The sequence below is a fragment of the Lupinus angustifolius genome, chromosome LG03 (assembly GCF_001865875.1).
Source record: "Lupinus angustifolius cultivar Tanjil chromosome LG03, LupAngTanjil_v1.0, whole genome shotgun sequence".
In the NCBI taxonomy this organism is placed as follows: Eukaryota; Viridiplantae; Streptophyta; class Magnoliopsida; order Fabales; family Fabaceae; genus Lupinus; species Lupinus angustifolius.
In genome coordinates, this window is record NC_032011.1 from 14,923,734 (window position 1) to 14,946,741 (window position 23,008).

At 32.3% G+C, this 23,008-nt stretch overlaps 1 protein-coding gene across 1 annotated transcript; it reads right to left on the reverse strand.

Annotated features, from left to right (window-relative positions):
* Window positions 4,771-10,164, reverse strand: LOC109343488 (protein phosphatase 2C 57). The gene is made up of 11 exons (XM_019581807.1): window positions 9,713-10,164; window positions 8,217-8,345; window positions 7,986-8,088; window positions 7,684-7,794; window positions 6,778-6,857; window positions 6,602-6,655; window positions 5,881-5,997; window positions 5,733-5,787; window positions 5,595-5,627; window positions 5,447-5,493; window positions 4,771-5,059 (listed from the first exon to the last, which is right to left on the reverse strand). The coding sequence occupies exons 1-11, from the start codon at window positions 10,042-10,044 to the stop codon at window positions 4,936-4,938; spliced, it is 1,185 nt and encodes a 394-aa protein (XP_019437352.1). The 5' UTR covers window positions 10,045-10,164; the 3' UTR covers window positions 4,771-4,935.

The following is a 23,008-nucleotide window of genomic DNA, read 5'->3' on the forward strand; positions in this document are numbered from 1 at the left end:
CTTATACAAGTACCTTTGTTCTTGCGCCTATTTAGGGCAAGGTTTCCGACTGTGATGTCGTGATTAGGGCGATGCCCAAAAAATGATTACATGATACCACGTAGTAAGGTCGTCTGACCATAAGAGGCTTGGCCATGTGGCCGTCCAGGGTGATTCAGCGATGGTCAGTAGTGGTAGGGATGTTATTCCTCTATTTACGTATTAACGCAAGATCGGGTCCCACAAGAAGCATTCCTCTAGGAGATGTCTTAGGTTGGGCCGATCATATAAAATAATGATTAAAATATTTAATCGGCTAACCTCGGTTAGTGTGCATGCTCATTATGGATAATGAAGTAGTGGAGAGGAAATTTACGGGAGACGAACGAGCCCCGAGATGTTGGACGACGATGGCGGTGGTTCGTTAGCAAAGTCTTGAGGGTGAGTCTAGGTGAGACGAGTCCCTTGTATTCCTAGATGAGGTATTCTGTTGGATCAGACAGTTCTCACAGCGCAAACTATACGATCTCTAACAACCCCTCTTTGCAATCAAGATCAATGAGAGGGATGCCCAGAAAGTGTTTGATACGACACCATCATGAAATGGGCATTTCTTCGAAACAGATCGATCTTATATCCTTGCGAGGAATAATTTTGGTGCATTCAAATCGGCTTGTTATGGGACCTGTACTCTTGTTTATTTCCGAATAGTGTATTGGGAAGATATTGGTGAAAGGATGGATGAAACAGGCATAACATTCATACATTGAGATTGTGGACTTTGATCTTCATAATATAAGATTATAACATCATTCATTATTGTGCATTTTTATATGTGATGTATATATTGTGTTTATTATGCATGTTTGTCTGGATGTGATATTTCGTGTAATTCCATGCCGTCAATGAGTAATATTCATTAGATGTCTTACTCCCTCTTCTTTCTGTTTGCCTTCTATTCGTGTTTTGTTCAGATGAATCATTCTTCCAGGATTCTGAGTTGCCGATTTTCGATGTCCTAGGAGGGGCATGGAGGATTGAGGGAAACGGTTATACCTACACAGGCCTTGTGCTTTTTGAATAGTGTACATGTGTCGGGTATTTTTTGGAGTAGTTTTATTTGGGCGAAGATTAGGTTTCGTCTTGTACTTTGTACTAACATTTCACGATATTCTAATGAAGTATGATTCCAATTTATATTGAGTTATATTTTTATTACCTTTAGGTAATGGTGTTTTTGCTTTTCCGCATTGTATGTTACTTAAAGTGATGTTCTGAAAATAAAACGAATATAAGGAAATAAATTTTATATGACATCATTATAAAAAAAATACTCATTTTTAAGCAAGATTTTTGGAGTAATTTTCGGGGTGTTACGACATGGTATCAGAGTGATTCTTTTCTATTTGGCCTTGGGCATGGCCTTACATGCTTTCTTGTGTGATTGTTTGATTGTTTATGATCTTCGTTTGAATATGTAAATGTTATGAACTTATGATTAGAGGAGTATGTCTCCCGTTGCTTAGTGTGCCCGAAAGCAAAAATTGAGCACAAGCGACCTGATGGAGAACTTCAACCCTTGGATATCCCTGTATGGAAATGGGAGTTTTTGTACTCCGTACCATTATTTGACCTCATGCATTTGATTTTCCTACCAGTCTGGTTCTCTACCTCTGCCTTCCAAACCTTGAACTTGGCAAAGACTTCTGACTTATGCTTCAAAAAATATACTCAGACCTTACAAGAAAAGTCATCAACGAAGTAACAAAATACCTAGAACCTCCTAGGGATGGTTCCTGAGTGGGTCCCCATAAATTAGTGTGGACATAGTCTAGAATGCCCCGAGTCTTGTGTTGGCCAGCCTTAAAACTAACTCGTGTCTGTTTCCCAAGCACACTATACTTGCACAAATCTAGCTTGCATTTGTTGACTCCCCTCAACAGTCCTCTTTTGCATAGTTCTGTCATGTCATACACACTCATATGTCCCAAACGCATGTGCCATAATTTTGTAGCACCATAGTCTGAATCTACTGAGATCTCTTCAACCACTCCAGCAACTCCACCTACAACTGTTCTCCCTAACAACTTGTAAGTGTTCCCTGCAGTCCTTTTACCCTTCATCACAGTCAGAGCACATTTGCATACTCGAAGAATATCATTGGCCTGCAATGTCCCCAAAGAAACCAAATTCTTTTTAAATCTGGTATGTGCCTAACCTCACATAACGTCTTCACTACACCATCATCCATCACAATTCTGAGTTCTCCCATACCAATAATTTCACATGCTTTATTATTTCCGAGATACACGAAACCAAAATTGTTTGTCCTGTATGTGGTGAATCATTCTCTATTTGGTGTCATGTGGTGGGAACAACCAGTGTCAAGTATCCACTCATCTGTACTATAATTTGATGATACAGATAATATATCAACTTCACTTTTGTAACCAGAGTCATCTTTTTGTGCAACATTTGCAGATGTAGATACTCCACCTTTTCCCACCAGCTTGCTAGGACTCCATTCATTGGAATAATCCTTTTTTGTAATTCCCATATTGTTTGCACTTATAGCACTATACTGGTGTTCTGCCCCTGGAATTTGGTCTTTTCCCTTTGGCGGGACCTCCTCTGCCTTGTCTCCTCCCACGCGCTTGGCTTTCTTTCACATCAGACCATCACCCTAAGACCCTTCACCTACATTCTGTCTTCTTTGAGTGTGGGACAAAAGCGCAGATCTGATCTCATCTAGTTTGATTGAGTCTTTCCCGTACGTCAATGTTATCACCAAGTGTTCATAGGAATTTGGCAAAGAACACCGTAATATTATTGCTTTGTCATCATCATCAACATTCACATCAAGTTTCTGTAAGTCATTGATCACTTGATTAAAATTGTTGAGATGTTGTTGCAAATCATCAGGCCATAGAGTCTCTGTTTCAAATACAGCTTATTTGTTAGAGACTTGGACATGAACCGCTTCTCTAATATCTCACATACCTTTGTTGGTGATGTCAGATCCATAACATGATACATCACCTCATTTGATAGACAGAGTCATATGGTTCCCGCAGCCTTCTCCTTCAACCCTTCCCAATCCAGTTGATCCATACCCTCTGGTTTATTCTCACGTATCGCCTTTGATAGACCTTGTTGAGCCAACACATCCTTAACCCTCCTTTGCCACAATCCGAAATTACCAGTTCCATCGAACTTCCCCACCTCGAATTTGGCACCTGGGTTAAGAGCCATCTGATACCAATTGTTGGGAACAAGCGAACAATCAAATAGTAAAGAGTATAGAGACAAGAGAATAACGCAAGAGATTTTGTAACAAGGTTCGGCCAATTGTGCCTACGTTCTTGAGAGCGTTGAGCGGCTACCACTATATATTATTAAAGAATAAGGATTAATATTTTTTTTCTATTCTTCTCCTTGTTACATTAGGTTTACATAACATCAATATATATAGCCCTCTACCCCAACCCCTTTACATCAGCCCAAACCCATAACTTGTATTGCTGTTATCTAGAGATACTTATTATGTGTAAGAATTATAAGATTCAAGATCCTTAGAAGATTAATATTTCATCCATCAAAAAGGAAATTCTAACATCCCGCAATGGTCCGCAATTAGAGTATGACATTGAATACAATGATGTGTCCGCATTAGAACACAACTCAACCATTAATTTGTCAGCAAATAGATGTAGTTTTGTACCATAATTGGGTATAACTAGTTACTAAGCCAACATGCAATGTTTTCAGGATTATAAATAAAGCATATATCTTACATAGACTAATGTGTCGATCATATGTAGACCGGGTCTTAGAAGGAACTATGCCCTCTTCATGCAGAGGTTTTTTTTCTAGTGCATAACTCATAAATGGTGTAGAGACCTTCTCCATTCGGTCTATTACAACACAACTTTCCTCTATTTCCTATTGAAGGTGTAACTCGACATTCTTATGACAAATATATGTTTTATTTATATCTTGGGGCATATGAGTTTAGTTACCATTTAAACACAATTACAAGATCATCATATTGAGAATTTAGATAATACTAGCCTTTTAAATACCCATAAAATTTAGTTCATTGTACCTTAATCATATTCCGCTAGTTGTTGGTGGTGGATGTGGAAGAAGCTATACGGAACATTTCACACGATTTTTGTTTGTGAATATGAGAGAAACAAAATGAAACACTTAAGAAAAAAAGCAAGAAACCAGATAAAACACTCAATATTACTAAGAAAGATTTTTGATTTAGATAGATAGTTTTGTGTATTACAAAGAGAGTAGTACATCTTTATATAGGGAATAGAAAACACACCCCTGGTTTATTCTACAGCCATAGCTTTCTTTTTTCGACTATAGTTAACTCCCTTCATGCGAACCCTACAAATGGTATCACATCTTGTCTATCATTCATAGTGGAAATCTTTCAAGCTATCATTTGTCTTTTCAGACTTAATAATTTATTCCTTCAGGCTATCATGTGCCTTTTCAGACTCCTACTCATAATCTTTTGTCTTGCTCACTCATTTTCTCTTATCACTTGGTTAATTAATGATTTTCTCTTATAAGGGTATTTTTATAATAAAACCAATTACTGTACATAAAACTTTTAAAAAATTTATATAAAAGAGATCAAAACTAAAACCTTGAAAGTGTCTTATGAGAAATACCATTACTTAGTACTCATTAATCATAATTAAGGAACACAATATTTTTTCCTAACCTTCAAGTTGAACTAGCAGAGAGATCAAAGTAGCACAACAAATACACAAAACAGTAAATCTGAATATAAATTAACCCTCAAAGAAAAATTAATAATTCTTTGGTGTCCTAAACCAAGTAGATTCTAAAATGTGAGCCATGTACAATTAGATTACAAAGAAAGTTCAGAAGCATATTATATTTGTTTATATACATGACTAATATTTTTTTGGTTTATAAAGAAAGCTGAGATGAAAACCAAATCCCAATTGACACAATGCCAATGGTAGCAAGGGCTTGGACAAGCTCAAAGGTAACATTTTGCTGCTGCAGTGGTACATTCTGCCAGTCTGTTCGCCTACATGAACTCAAAATAAAACACAGATTGTAGACATGATTTATGAAAGAGCATTATGCAATCGTTCGATCCACGTAGCCGATTCCACCTAGTGCGATAAAGGCTTGGTTGTTGTATAATTGATTTTTGTAGCTGATTCATAAAAGCATAGCACTTCTTGCTACAGATTCAGCTTATATCAATCTCTATATGCTTTAAACTGAATTTTACTAAATACTGCTTTGAAAAATGTTTAGGTGATTGGAACAATCCACATTCTATGTAGCAATAATTTCCAGCATTACATTATGAACTTTTTACTATATGATAGCTCCACTTTTTTTTTTCATAGAGCAATGATAAGAACATAATTACCAAAAAGAAATATATAAATGAGAAGCTACATACCCTAAGTCTGCAATTATAATGCTGACATTATCCTGTGTACGCCGGTCCTGCATGATATGTAATTATATATTACTAGAACTGGTTAAGTGTCAAAATAATAATTTCATAATAACAACTGACACTTAATTTGTTAGAATTTAAGACTTACCAAAGCTGCTTGTGCAAGCGCTTCACAAGCTTGCTGAAATAAGAACAAGCAAAATTTATCAGTATAACTTTGATGGCTTATTGAACATACATGTATGAGTGATGTGAAATTGCCTCAAGCATAATGAATTATGTATACCTGAATGTTTCCATGTTTTCGTAGTTGATCCCTCACAAAAGAAACGGCATCTGAGCTGCAACGGTAGCAATAGTGTGAAGGTAGTCCTATGAAGAAGTAGGAGCAAAAGAAAGATGGCAGAAATGGGTTTAAGGGTCATGCAACATACCTGCTTATGTAATCCCATAAACCATCAGATGCTAATACTAGAAACTCTGTATCTGAGCCAAGTGTAACTTGATAAATATCAGGGCATGCAACAACCAAGTCATTGTTGAACCGTACACTGGATCATATAAAGCATTGTTATATTAAAATTCAATCATGTAAAATTTTATGAACGTCAATTTGAATGTAATAGTAGAACGAAAAGGGCAACAAATAAGGAAGTTCCGTTTACGTTTTCCTTATTGTCTGTAGCATAATCAGGGTCAAGTCTAAGTAAATAGGCGTTGAAGATCTGGATTATGTATTTTAGACTTTTAATTGACAACAAAGTTAGTGGCAATTGGCAACCCTGCTTATTTCTCAGCTTTGGCAATCAAAATCAATAATTGAACCGTTCTTACTCAAGGAATCAGAATTTTCAAGGACAGAAAATTATAATTGAACTATTTATTTGCACTATTCTTAAGGAATCAGGACATGGAACATTCTTAATTCTCTTTATCTGTACTCTTGTCTTCGTCCTCAATATAATTTATTTTTCTGTAAAAAAGAGTATCAATGCCAATTCTCCTTGGATCCCTTATGTTGCTGATAGTTTAATTTTAGCGAGATATAAGTCAAAATGAAACTATTCACATCCATTCTCTTTGCTCATATATTACAATCCAAATTGAAGGGAGAATTGAAAGAACAGTTATTAAGACAGACATAAGATTGCATACCGAGAAATAAATTTTTCCGTCCATCTTCCTTCCTGAGCTCCTTTTTGCAGCATCCTTTTCACATGCAAAAGGTAGATAACCTTTAGGAAGCACTCTACAGTGGCAGACTGTTTATGAAAAATGGCATAAAATCCTTTATACTATATAAGGAGTACTGGAGAGATTAAGAACTGTACTCATTCTTCTTTGTTTTGAATCGCATGTCCCCAAATGCACGAGATACAGCAATGTCTCCACAAATTCTACCATTTGATATCTATAACCAACGAACACTGGAGTTATCATCACCCATGTAATGGCTTTATTTAGAAAGAATGTTGAGAATCTTCGTTAAAGAAATGGCTCAATGCAAAAGGTTCAACCATTGTGGTCAAAACCTCACGACTTTTGTTAGATCAAGTGTTTATCAAAAAGTTGACCCGACCTAGTGGTGCTAAAGCTTGGTTACTGTAAGGTGTTTATCAAAAAACCAAAAGTGATAGCTATTATTCTAAGAGCAACCTTATGTCCTTATTGCTGCATTGATAGCCCCATGTCTATATGGTAATGTGAATGAGCCTTGGGGGCTTTGCAGTGCATACATTGTGCACCAATAATCTAAGGGTGTCAAAAGCTTACATGCAGTCAGTTTAAGGGTATCATTATAGGACTCCCATAAAACAACAAACGGTAAAAGAAATCATGTATGGCTCAATCGAAAACAAGTATCTTCATTCAAATTGCAATTTGAAGTTTTGGACTATAAATGAGCCTGAACAGAATACCTACACATCAATATAATTCAAAAGTATCCAATTTCCTGTGACATACAAGCTATGACGGGAAGAAGCTATATTGATGCTCGTGTGATAGTTTAGTAATTGGCTGTGTTTCCCTTGTAGGAAACAAATTACATTACATGTTGAAGTTTCTCCAACCACCAGATCACAGCTCATAATTAATAAATTCTAGGAAAGAGAAAATAGTTATCTGCTGCTTAAAACTTCAAGTCAGCATTTCATTATATATAGTTTGATAAAAATTGAATAGTGAAAATTGTCAAAAATGTATGTAAACAAAAATAAGGAACAAGGAAAACACACCCATCCACCTGCTTCTCTGATTCTTTTGATTTCTTGAAGAGAAGCCTTGTTGTTCCCATACGGCCGGTGAGGACTAGTCAGCATTTCTGCTTTTCCAGATCTGCACAGAACCTGCAAGAAGAAACGGGCTTCAATGGAAGTCGTGTAATTTAGAGGATATTTAATCCCTAGGATACCCTAATGTATAGATGAATATCATAAAAAATTCTTCTTACTTTCTGGAAACAAAAATGTATATGGAGTACATTTTTTCATCAAAAAGATGGAGTCAGATGTAACATATAAGAATTGATATTGCATACCACAGATGAGTCACCAATATGTGAAACGAGAAGCTTATCGTCTCCTATGAACACTGCAGTTGCTGTAGCGCCCGATTCGTCCTCCTCTCTATTCATTTCAAGCCTTCAAAAATGAAATACTGTCTAAACCTTCAATTCAATTCAATCATACCAAATCCAGAATCACTGAGAGACTAATGAAGTACATAACTTTATGGAGACTATCCATTCTAGACTAATGTCTTGGCTTACCATTTTAACAACCTTGTGTCAGCTTTGACAAATGCCTCCTCTAATGCTTCTTTAATGGCTTTAAAATCTTTTTCGACTAACAGTAACCCACCTTGTAAAGCTTCAAGACACTCCTTGTACAGCTCATCCCTGTAGTTGGAACTTAGCAAGTCAAATCAACAACATAGGTTATGAAAAAAATCATGTACTAGAGTCAACTCAGAGCCAAAAGAAATCACAAATTCCTACAGTGCAATGAAAAGTGAGAGTGTAGGTAAAAAGACCTTAACTTATAAATAAAGTTCTAATCAAAACTAAAAAAGTTAAACTGATGAAAATATTGCAGAAAACAACCAATCCTGTGACCGACAATATGCAAATTCATTAACTATAAGGTATAGTATTTGACAGGCAAACAGAAGAAGACATAACATAGCCTCGTGTTTTATTATGTTAATGGCGTGCACTATGGGTATCCCCAACCGATAGTCAAAGACTAATCCACATAGAGATCATCGAAGCAGACTTTGCCTCTACCAACAAAGTCTTTTCCTACACATAGCAAGATCAATACCACTAACATCATGCTTCAGAAACCCAGTCATCTACTGTGTTAGGCCTTGTTCTTCTCCTATTTTGTTCTGTTTATAAAATACGCCAAAGTTAGATTTATTCTAGCACATAGTCTATCAAGTCTTAAAACAAATAATTATATGCAAGTAACCATTTTAAACTGTTCCAAAGAGAGTCAGGTCAGTTGGTACAGTTACGGGACATGAAGTGAGCACCCAGTTTCAAACCCTGTCAACTGCACTTTCTCCTCCATCCCAAGAAGAAAAGAAGTTTGCATGTCAATAACAAAAAATGCTCCAAACTATGTTGTGAATATTTTAAATGGGTTTCAAGTAATCACACCAACACAATTAATTATTTGTTACCCAACATCAGTCCAAACTCCAAACACAACCCATGGTCTTAAACTACCACTGGAGATGCTACTAAAACCCTAGTTTTGCATCACAATTGTAGTTTCAGCCTTCAATTTCGAACATTACACCCAAGGTTTTAAATACGGTCCCTCACTGCTACAAATGCCGATATGCCAAGGTTTTGGGTTTCGCCAAAACAGTATCACGATCGCAATTTTGGCCACATCGACCACAAGTGTCCATAATTGTCCAAAGCATAAGGTTTTCAATATTTCCAAAACCGCAACAGAAACCAATATTTAAAACCTTGTTCACACCCCCATTAAATGGATATAAAATAGGGAAACAAACAAGCAATTTAGACATGAAATATTCTACCAAAGCATAGATACAAGTCATGATTAGTGATTTAAATTGCATTTGCGGTCAGATTGCTTTTACCACAATAGTGAAAAATTACGGGCAAATACCGATTTTGCCGCAATTGCGGAGATTCCCAATAACTGCAATATTGTGGCCGCAATTACAGGATGCAATTTAAAACACCAAAGAACAATAATACAGAATTTAATTTGCGCAAAGAGAGACCTAAGAAACTGAACAGAAGAAACCCCTCCATGGCCATCAAAAACAGCAGCAAAAGAGAAACCATGAAGGCTATCAGGTCGAACAATGATATCATCTTCCATCTCTTCTCTCATACCCTGCAAAGCTATGGAACCCCATCTTATACCAGGTACCTCAGTCAAAGATGATGGAGCATCAATGGCTATGGCAGAACAACACCTACTTCTTCTGCTTGTAATTGTAGTAAAACAGTTATTACTACTACTAGTTCTGTGAGTGTTCTTGGAAGTGGATGGAGAATGAAGATTATTGGTTAAGATGAATCTTTGTGTTTGTGGGCTTGACAAAGCCATTAGCTATAGAGTTGAGATTTCAGACAGTGAAGATGAGAATGTTGTGGGTTTTGTGGGAAGATAAGTGAGTTAATAGAAGCCTCTAACTGCTTTAACGGATTGGATTCTCTCATGGGATCAGATTATCTTAGTTTTCTACAAAATATTAATTGAGAAAAGAAGGAATATTCATTGTTTTATACAGTGTCAATCAATTATTCATCATTCGTTGAGTTTTAGTGAAATTATATAAATCATTCCTCATGTTTTTACACATACACAAATAAGTGTAATCTTTCATTACATTGACCACCCTTGCATGAGAAATAAGTGTAATCTTTTAAACAGAAAATATGATAAATGCAATTAAGTTAAACAAAAAATGGTATATTGTGAGGAAACATCCAAATCAATGTATCTTTATTATTTTTTGTTACAAAATGCATCAACAATTCTAAAGAGATATTGTTTAAATTGCTTTTATATTATATTATAATGAACCAAAAATAATAAAAAGAGATATCGATTCATATATTATTTAAATTTGTCTCCACAATATAACTTAATCGCATTTATAATGGTTAGTGTAATAAAAGTATAAAAATTAGGGGTTTATGTAGGTGTAGAAAAGTAAGGGATTGTTTGTAGGGGTGTTCGCGGTCCATTTGGATCGGTTTTTAAGCAAAAAATCATTCGATCCAAACACATAATTAGTATGCGGTCTGGTTCGGTCTGGTCCATTTATATTAAGATGTCCGATCCAATCCGGTCCAAATATTATATGCGGTTTCGGTCCGGTTTGGATCGGTCTTTTTTTTTTATATTAACATATAAATCTCTTATATCTCAGCCCACAACACTAACAAGGAAGCAACCAGAATAATGAAGAAATATTTAATTCTTTTAGTAGTAAGATTAGAAACATCAATATAGTCTAATGATCCAATCATTTTTAACAATTCCATGATCCAATTAATAATAAAAACAACGCAACAACAAAAAATAAACAACAAAATTAAGGATTATGCTGTGAACATTCAACATCTATCTAGTGATTCTGGAGGAATGAGGAAAAATTATTTCCACTGACATCTCCACTAACATCTTACTTTTCCTCATCACAATGGAGGAATTAGGGATTTAGGAATGAGGAATTAGAAATTCTGCAGTGTCACGGTCTATCTTGAATACTTTTATAAAAATCAGGAGATACACTTAACAATATCGGTCCGGTCTTGATCGGTCTGGATCCCAGACGTGAAACCGAAGACCGGACCGGACCGATCGGTCCTTAAAAAATAAATCCAATACGATCCAAATAGATTCGGTTTTTACGGTTTCGGTCTACTTTGGATCGGTTTACGGTTTTTGTTTTGGACCGGTCTGGACTTGAACACCCCTTTGTATACTTTGCTAGAACCCAGGAGGATTCAGTCTAATTTCCTCTTTTAAATAAGAATGTGTATAAACTTTTAACTCAACTATCTATAAATTTTACATTCATATTAATTATACTTTATATGTCAACTTTACACACTACTTTGACAAATTGAAAATGACATATCCCTATAAAATTATATTATAAGTTTTGAAAATAATAACCAATACCAATAAGGTATTGATCAAGTGGTGTAAGGTTATGTTATATTTCAAAAAGATTAAAAAGTTAAAAGTTCGATTTTTGGTAGTGATATTTGTTAGGAGGAATAATCATACACCTCAAATACGATTAGTTCAATAAAAGTGAAAGAATATTTTTTGATAGTATAAAAAAATTCATAATAATTTGTAAAAATGGATATAAAAAGGATGTGATAACTTAGTATGAAATTAATTATGTAGGAGGTTTATTATTATTTGTGTTATATGCATTACGTTTTCTTCACAATAATAAATATTATTTAGAACCTATAATATATTTCATATTTTTATATTTTATAATAACAAATGCTTTATTTTTCCTCTCTTATATGTTCTTAATAAATAAAAACTAAACAGTAGCAAAATGGAAACAACATTACCATAAGAATGGATGGATGAGGCTATGAAATTATTATTTTAAGTGGTCAAACTTGAATAATCAGGTATGTTTTAAACCTAGTAGCATTTAACCCACCGATATGAAAATATAATTTTAAGTGGTCAAACATGAATAACTTTTTCCTATACGGAATGCATGGTTGTGGTTCAGATCAGATATAGTTTGGCTTGTAATGGAGTCACCAAGCTAGCTGTCACTTGAATCCAACACTCATGTACAAACATAGATTCACATTTTAATTTGTTCCCGATCTTAGGTTCTGTACATTAAGTTTCTTAATCAGTGAAGACTCTCATCTCATACTTGCTCATTTTTATTATTTAACTACTTACCTCAAATCTCGAATGAAGATAAGTTGTTGTCAACCATGTCTCAATTCAATAAAATTATAATACTTACTAAAAAATTGAATAGTAAAAAATATACATGTTAATTTTTATTAAGTATAAAAAAATTTATTGAAATTAGATATGGTTAAAAACATATTTATGAAATAGGTGATATTCATTCTCAAATATCAGTTGTGTATATCTGGGATACAAAAATGTCACTTAAGTTCTAAGTTTTAGGGATTGGATGATGTCCATTTTTTATATGTTTCAAAGAATTTGGGAAAAATATTTGAAAGAGTAAGTGGATGATCATCTACATTTTACTCAAAATTATTCACAAATTTTATAAGATTAATAAGACCTACAAACAATTAATGCGATATAAAGTATTCAGAAAATAATTTATATACTAGTAGTTTAAGTGTTTTTATAGTAATGATGCATTAATTATTAAATAAAAAATTAAGCTCTTATTTTTTAGTGGATAACTGTTTTATTCACCATAGACCCCTGTGTCTACTTTATGTTATACATTGTTGGTATTGAGCCTAGATAATATATGAAGATTGTGTTAGGCAGTTATGAGCAAGTATAAAACTTTGTCTTTATGATATTAGTCAATGATATGATAATATAAATGTTAGGGTGTTGCCCATGACTCATAAGCAATATGTTGTATCACTTGGGTACCGAATCAAATGTGTCGTTACATTGCTATTTGGACGTAGTGAAAAATAAGCTATGGTTCTTGTACTTGCGTGAATGGGTGCAAGTAAAGAAGTTAGTTCATTAGTCTATAATATAAATCAGAAAATGAAATATAAGCATTCTTACAGGTAAACTAATGAAAATAATTGACACAATGATTAGGAAGATGATTAATTCTATGTATCTTCAAGAAACTAAGTGGGTTATGGAAAAAGGCAAGAGAATTAGGCAATTAGGGTTTTAAGTTTTAGTGCACAAGTAAGACAATATAAATAAATGGAGTGGATATATTTTTTTAGATAAGGAATGGAAGAAGGATGTGATGAATGTAAGGAGAATATGAGATAAGATCATGACAATAAAGTTTGTAACAAAGGAAGATACCTTTAACGTGATTAGTGCTTATGAACCCCAAGAAGCGCTAGATGAACATCAAAAGATAAATTTTTGGGAGGATTTGCTTGGTCAAGACAATGCATTTTGGGAGAAACAGTAGATGAATTGAAGGTTATGATGGTGGATATGAGATAAGAGAAGCAAATAATGAAGGTAGAACTACTTTAAATTTCTCCTAAGCTTTTTATTTTATAATAGTCGATATGTTTTTAAGATGTGGGAGGAGCATTAATCACATAAGAGAGAGTTGTTGCAATTTCTTTAATCGACTTCTTTCTTATAAGGAAATAGATAAAAAGTTTTACTTGGATTGCAAAATCATACCTGGAGCAAGAGTATAAAAGGAGTTTTGGTTATGGATATAAGGGTTAATAGGAGTGTGTGTCGCACCTTTTGTCTTCTATTGAACATCAATTATGCAACTTATTGGAATCGTCAGTTTTTGTGGTCAAAACATAGAAAAACCTATTTGTGTCTAATATTGGAAAATTTGACCTTTGAACTAGAATTTTAAATTTAGGAGTCAATTACGGGCTGAAGAATGTGTTAGCGCATTAGTCGTACGCTATTATACGGTACTGTCGATAATCGCGTGAAATTAAGTATACCTAGAAATTTATCAAAATAAATAATTAGTGAACTAAACAAAAAAATATTCCTTTTATATCTCACAAGAGTTTGTTTTACTTTTACGTATCCTCGTGTGAAATAGAAAAATTAAGTCTATATAGTACAAGAGTAAAAAATATTTAGTAAGTTAGATTGATTTTAATAATAAAATAACTTAATAAGTTGTAAGAGATTATTGACAATGTATAGTAAAGTAAAGAAATAAGATAGTCATTTGTATATATCACATTAGTCATATTGAGATAAAGAAAAGCAGCATGACAATCACACATTGCTTTTCTATTAAAATAGAAAGGAAGATAAAACTCTAATTTGATTTTAAATCCTAGAACATTAGGAGTGACTTATATCCGTAGAATGACAACTTTGACATCTGCAATTAATTATAAAGGGACCTTTTCCATGTTTATTCAAAATTAGGGTCCTAATTTCGGGAATTAAAAAAAATTTATTTATTGATGGTCCGTATAATAATATCAGCTATGAATTATTATGACAGTTTTTGTATTTAAAAGATAATAATATTTTAATAAATTTGTAATTAACAATATGGGAAATATATATATATATATATATATATATATATATGTTTTTATTATCAATTGTCAATCTCATTTACCAACAAAGTGTTAATCTAATATTACAAAGTTTTATTAGATCTCCAGAATGACTAAAATGTAAAGAGTTCGATTTTAGAGAGCATACTTATTTGTCGTGGATAACCACACGCCACAAAAGATGATGAAATACTTTTAGTAGTATAAAAACGAGGTAGTATGACAATCATTCACTATGGAATGAAAATAAACATATGGTTCCTGTTTACCGAATTATCAAACTCTTAAATTATTTAAACTTTTATTTTTATAAACGAATAAACCAAAACAAGATTAATATAACTATATAAATATGGGTTATTTTATTGTAGCGAATATAAAAAGTAAGATTTATCCAAACAAGAGGAGAAACATGAAATAAGTTACAAAACGATGAAAACAAGGAAGAGCAAGACAACATGAATGGAACAAAACACAAATAAAATAAAACAAAAAACTAAGATAATTTTACAATAGTCTTTCTTTACTAATTTCCGGTACAAGAATTTATATTAGTATACTTCTCGATAGAATAAGAAATTGCATAGAGAAAATACTCCATTCAATTCAACCATGAGAAAAGAGCAAATGTAGTGAGACCATGAATATGTCTGTGAAGAAGCAACTTCACTGAAGTTGTAGATAGCAATTTATATAGGGTGTGGAAGAGTAACGTAAGAGTAATAGATAAAAGAAAGGAGTTTGAATGAGATTAGTTTCAAATTGTATATTATTCATGGCCGGGACAAGAGGGATTATATCATGGAGTTCAAATGAAATATATGACATACTTTACAAAAATATTATAACCTACACTCGGCACAGCTACCAATTTACCAAACACCATTCATTCAATGAGTTTTTGGAGGAAGGGTTTCTGAGGTAAAAGGAAATGGTATAGATATATGGGAGGAGATGACTAATAGAAATAGGAAGATGAAAAATGAAATATTAGACAAATCTTGAATTTCTAGACCAAAGGGTAAAAATCATGATGTTGAGACAAAATTGTCCAAGACCAAGTTAAGATGAAAAGAGATTATTATAAATCATGGTCATTGTGTAAAATAATGAAGTTAGAGACCAAGAAAGCATTAAAATTTGGTTGCAAAAAGGAAATAAGAAGAAAGAAATAGATGAGAAAGAGAGTGGGAAGACTAGAAAAAAGAGAAATTTAGTAGATTTTTATAATATTTGATATAAAAGAAGAAAGAAAGAAAAGGAAGAGAAATATGTACTCTCTTCTTTTAGTATTTTGTTTGGTTGAATAGAGAGTGATAAGAGAAAGGTGATGTTATATTATAAATGACAATAATATCTCTAAATAAAGAAAAAAATATTGTTCTATTATTAATTAAAAATAAAGGTTATAATTTTAAATTATAAATTTTATTATATATATTTACTATAATTTCAATTTTTTAATAATATTTTTATATCTAAAAAAGAGTTATGTATGTTACTAATATTTAAAATAAGGAAAAAAGTTGTATTTGCTCACAGTGCAAGAGTCTTATATACTGTTATTATAATATTCATCATTCATGTTCGATCACTAATTAATATTAATTAAAATAATACAAATGAATGATGTACTGATTGTGTATAATTTTTTACACTATTAGTACATAGAAATTACACTCTTAAAACAAATAAGTAGAAATTTTCATTCACTAATTAATATTAATTACACTCATACAAAATCATCATTCCCTCTTCACTTTCTCACCAAATTAGAGAAGAAAGAACTTATTGTGTGTCCTGCACATTTTTTACTCTCTTCTCTCTTTCTCCATTCACAACCAAAGAGGAGAAATCCTTATTTTATCTTCAATCTATCTTTCAATCTTTTCTCTCTACTCTAATTTTATCCTATCAAATAAAGGCTAAGTGAATGTAAAAATAAAGAGTATGATGAATTATTCAAATCCCTAAGTGCCAAATGAGGGGAAAAGAGGTGGCTACAGGCTTACAAAGAGTAGTGAGTGAAAGACAATAAACTTGGACAAAGTGAAATGCATTAAAATTAAAGATGGAAAAGTCCTCATGAATGACAAAGAAATTAAGGAAAGATGAAAGAACTATTTGAACAAGTTTTTCAACTAGTGACGATATCACAAATCTATAGAGAAGAAAAATGTTTGAATAGCCTACATTCGAGCAATCAATCATATATATATGATGGGTTAAGACCATCGTGATAACAAAGACAGATGGTGACTGTGAAATTATGTTATATTTACATTGCATTTAACTTGCACTTTAGGATATAATTAGGACTTTATGATTGTTTTTAACTTTTATTTTTCTTCATTCGGGTTGAGCGGATGTTTTTGAGTATGTTGTGTAGTTTGAATGGATTGAAGCCAAAAAGAGTAGAGATTAGGTGCAAGAAGATGAGATTCGATGTTGAGGCTATGCGAAGACCAATTGAAGGACCAAAAGAAGTCACCTTGAGTTTGGATAGAAGAGAAGCAAATTGAAGTGAATGCGGCCACATACACACACGGTCGTGGATTTATATTATATTCCTATTTTTTAGATTTGTTTTGTTAGGATTAGCCCAATATTTTGTAATTAGGATAAATGAGAGTTTTCCCTCAATGATGGAACACACTTTTACATGACAGTTCTCTAATTTAGAATTTGGCATTATCTTCTCCATCATGAGTAGTAATTCCATTTGTTTCTAGGATTAGGGTTATGCTCTTTACATTCAATAAACACTTGTTCTTACTTCTATTTCATTGAGTGTTATGATTTGAATCATTAAACTGAGTTTTATTCGTGTGAGTTGTATGGCCAACAAATTACACCTCTTAAATATATTGGGGAATGACCGAGAGGTGAACCCTACTATTTGACCATTCATTTATTCAAACTAGAATCCTAATTCATGATAGTAGTATTAGGATTCTTGGGGTTTCTGGAATTCACCTTGGGTTGCTACAAAGCAATCGGATAGAAAGATCAAAGTAATTGATTCGATTAATAACCATACCACGAGAGTAGGTGCGGCTTCAATTGAGTACACGTGTCGAAACTTGAAAGATAATACACATATCAAAGAGCAAATCACCCTCACAACTTAAAGTTCATGAAAATTAGCAAAACAATGATTTGTTGAGTGTAAAGCGGTAACTCTTGTCCTAGGAACTCTTCCTAAATTAATTTCAATCTTTTTTTTACTATTTTCATAATTATTCTTATCAATTGTTCAATTTTTCTTAATTCACTTTAATTCTTATTTGAGTTAAGTATAAATTAATTGTTATAATTAAATGAATTTTACAGTTGTCGTAGGATCGATATTTTATTACTTGACAACATAATTGCGCACGTACGATTTGCCCTATCAACAGCGTCTTAGAAAAAATTATTGCCACAAGATTGCATCAAAGGTCAACTTTGAGCCCATAGTTGTTTACACTCATCTTGGGTGACTGTAAAGAGCATATCCAAGAACCAATGTCACATTGCAAGTTTTTTGTGAATGATATTGTCTTAGTAGGAGACTCGAGAGAGGAATTAAATGATAAGCTAGAAATATGGAGACAAACTTTAGAAGCACATACTTTCGTATAAGTTGAAGTAAGACGTAATATAAGAAGTATAACTTTAGGAAGATGCAGACAAACTATATTGTAGATGTAAAGATTGAGAATCGTATCATAATAGAAGTCACTAGATTTATGTATTTTGAGTCAATCATACAAGATGATGGGAAATTGACTAAGATGTAAAACATGATATTCATGCAGTTGGATTAAATGACGGTATGTTTCACGTGTCATGTGTGATAAAAGTTACCACTCAAGCTTAATGAGAATATTTATCGCACGATTATATGACCTACAATGTTATGAGATTGAATGTTGGACAATAAAAAAACTCAATATAGCATGAGCAAAAAATATTATGTTGGATGTCTGGATACAATAGGACTAGAAATGAATGCATCGATGAGAAAGTTTGAGTAACTCCTATTATGAAAAAAATTGTAAAATCATGTCTTGGGTGGTTTGGATATACATAGAGAAGACTTATAAAAGCACTATATGAAGAGTAGATCAAATGTACGTTAATGCAATTCCTAGAGGAGAGAGGCCAAGAAAATTCATAAATGAAATGATTAAGAAAGACTTCAAGATAAAGTTTTTGTTAATAAATATAATTTATGATAAAATATTATAATGTCAATCTATATAGTTGATATCACTTATGATTAAGATTTAATTGTTGTTATTTATTAATCATTCCAAATGTTTTATAAAAATGAATGATGGGTGTACTCAACACATCACATCATGAATTTACATGATATCACCCGATCTTTCTGAAATAATATGTAGGACCTAAACACCATTCATAAAAAATACACATAAATCTCTCAAACTATCAAATATATCAGTACCAGCACCTAACTTTATAATATCAGCAATACCTACCCCATCAAAGCTTTCCTTCCTAGAACACATAACCATAGCCACATGCCATAATCTTTTGTACTCAAATAACCGCTGAGAAAGAACGAAAGTAATTAAATGAACCTTCATGTTTGTAACAATGCAGCACGGCACTCCTATCCAAAGAAATACACGCTGCCAAATCACACTTGATGCATGGCACATTAAAATAAGATGTAAAGTTGATTCATTCTCCAGAAAACAAAATGGATATAATAATATAGCAACACATTAAACCCTAGTTTGTACATTTTTTCTTTAGCTGGAGCTGTTCGTTAATTAATACTGGAATTAGGGTTTCTGGTTCCTCCCAATCCTTTTAATTCCATTCTACCTTATATATGGAGCTTAAGAGTTTGTTTGTGAATTGATTTTTAGAGAGAGGAGGAAAAAGAAGACTTGAAAATCATCTTTATATTTTATTTTTCTAGAACCTTTCGCCTTCCTATAATGCCCTCTAATCGTCAATTGCCAAATAGACCCTAAACATCCCTTCCTCTTTGTCATTTATAGGTAATTAGACAATCCAAATTAGTTTTAGTTCTATTTTATTCTTAATTTATATATCGACTTACATATTATTATCATCTTTAAAATTAAATATGTCATTATCACAAATAATAAATTTTATATTCTATTTTTTTAATTTTAGTCTATATATATATATAATTGCTATTATCTTAATATTAGTTTATATTAATAAATTTATTAAATTAATTTGTGCCTCTCAAAAATCTATTATTGGTAAAGTGAATTGATGGTTAGACGACATGAATTAGTTTATCTATGTTTTGCTCAGTAACTTATATTTTCAAATATTGTTGTTATCTTTCTAAAATTGTCATTATCTTTCATAATATATTAATACTTTATTTTTGTATACTTTAGTCTATATAACTTTTATTTGTTCAAGTATTAAACTGTAATATCCATACTTACTAAACACACAAAAAATTAACCATCTGAGAATGTAAAGTAGCGTATCCCTATTTACCCGTACTAACAAAATATATTTTAAATTACATTATGTTATCACTCTAAAATCAATTATATCACTATTACTCATTATAAATTTATATTTATAAAATTTTAGTCTATCTAACTTTTATTTATAGAACTATAAATCTATGATGATAAATATATTGAATTAAAAAATATAGGTTTTTTTTAAGGAGAAAATTTTATTCAAAAACAATATATATATATATATATATATATATATATATATATATATATATAACAAAAGAAACAGAACAAAACAACTTTAAGGCCTAGAACCTTCCCATAAGAAGAACTACAAAAAAAAACATAAACACCAAAACCTAAGATTACAACTATAGATAACATTCTAAGCAAACAATCAGATTAGAGATCCATTTAAACCAAGACATAGAATAACTTTTGATTTTACTTTTGGTCCAAAGCCAAGACTTGAACTTTATCTTGTCCAGGACCTCCTTCACATATTTCCTCTTGTTGTTAAAAATAATGTCATTTCTACAACTCCATAAGGTCCAAATACTAGCCGTCCAAAACAAAGAACCAACACCTTTTGCTTGGAAACCATCATCATAATTAAGATGATGAAACCAAGTGATTTAGAAGAAGAAGGTAATACCCGTATGCACCAACCATCCATAAATAAGTTGCCAAACTCTGTAAGAGAAATGACAAGAGAAGAAAAGATGATTGATAGTATCCGAATAACTCTGGCACCAAACACAAAGGTCATCATTACTAGTAAAGTTATTACCCTTCTGAGTAAGGTTCCACTTACTATAGGAATCCTATCCAAGATAATTCTCCAAACAAGCATCCGAATTTTGAGATGGGCTTGAAATTTCCAAATTGTGCCCCACAACACATTATCCTCATCATATTAATGATTCTTCTATAAGAATAAAATATAGGTTGATAGGTTGAACATATTGGTTATAAGTAAAGATTTTTATATTAATGATTCTTCTATAAGAATAAAATAAATAAATAATATTGTATAGTAGACTTTTGAATCTAAGCAATGAGTTAGTGAAAATTTTTAACAATTACAAGTAATTATATCTCTCTTCTTATATATTCTTCTTTTAATCATTTTGCATTATCTTATTGGGTAAGTTTTGTTTTTGGGTAAAATATCAATCATGTAAGAAGCATGACTAAGGATTGACTTTGACAAGGGAAACATGAATAAACTGATTATACACCCGAATGAGAGGGGTCTTTAGACTGTATAGGTATGAGATTAACAATTGAAAATACTTATAATGAATGATTTGCACTATTATACCAACAAGATCTATCAATCTATTTTCACGAGCTTATAACTAGTGATGATTCTAGGATCTAGAGGTAGGGTATACAACATAGGTTAAAATTAAAATAATAAATATTATCAATTAAAAAATGAAAATATTGATGTTAAAATTACAAAATTTAAATATATTTAATTGAATAAAATATATATTTCATAACTAATCTCTATGTGATTTCACATTTTGAAACTGTTGAAAGATATTTACTTTTTTGTCAATATTGTTGAACATAATTATAAGTCACTAGATAGTTATTCATTCATGCATCTTACATTCGATTACACAATCTATCTTTTACAATTTTCATAGTTAAAAACTCTTTTTAAAATTGTATTGTTAACTTCAAAAGAAGATAAGTTAATGAGAAACAATGTGTCTTTCACCTTCGATCAACTTATCTTAAGATTATTTATTCATTTCAAAGAAGCCAATTCCACAGTATTATGCATATCAATGATGTAAGTCTCAACTTGATTATCAAACATCATAAAATCAATTGAACAAAAAATTATGTGGATAAAACTTTACAAATTCAATCAGTTTTGTCATATCAAAACTAGAGAAGAAGTCAGTTAGACTCAAACAAGACATACAAAGAAGCAGTTGAGTATTTGTCTTGGATATTCGATTATGAAGTTCCTCGAGTTGCATATCTATAATATTATAAAATAATTCAATATAATAATGATTATTTATTTTTCACGAAGCATGTCATGTCATTTACAAAAGAATAAATTTTGGGCTTGTAAAATTATAAGTAAGAGTGTAATATATATGCAAGGCTTAAATATTTATATACACTCACTAGATACTCTACCATTTATTTGAATTACTTTTATTTTAAGAGTGAATGATAATTAAATATGGATAATAGATAATGCAATAACAATGTATAGAACTTTTACACTCTCAATATATATATTTTTCTCGATAAATAATATAGATTTTTTCTCCCACAAATTTCCAGGATTTGCACACCCTCAATAGCACATAGCATCGTCACTGCCTATAACCATTTAAGTTGTTTGACTTGGAACAATTATAATATGAGTAACCTGTTGATAAATTTTCTTAATTAAGAAGTGTGCGAGTGAAGACAAATCTTGTTAACCAGGCGCTTATGAACGCTCAGACCAAAGAGGCTTTTGACAAGTTATCCTTGCCCGTCCTGCTGCAGCACGTGAAGGGGAGTGTTGTCCTCATTGCCTCCATCCAGAAGTACTTGGAGACTGATGGGGTCTTAGAGTCGCGGATCGCGGATAGTTCAGTGGCGAAAATTCGGGCTTTGCATGAGGCAGAGAAGCAGAAGATGGCTGATCTTCATTCCGCAGAAAAGGAGGAGCTGGTCAAGCTGGGTGAGGTCGTCGAGGCTCAGGTAGCCGATTTGTCAGCCCGTGTGGGTTTTCTTGAGAGCGACAAGACCAGGCTTATCGCTCAGGTGATGGAGTCTGAGGGGGCGGTCCGTGCTAAAGATGAAGCGCTCCAGCGGCGGGTTCTTGAGATT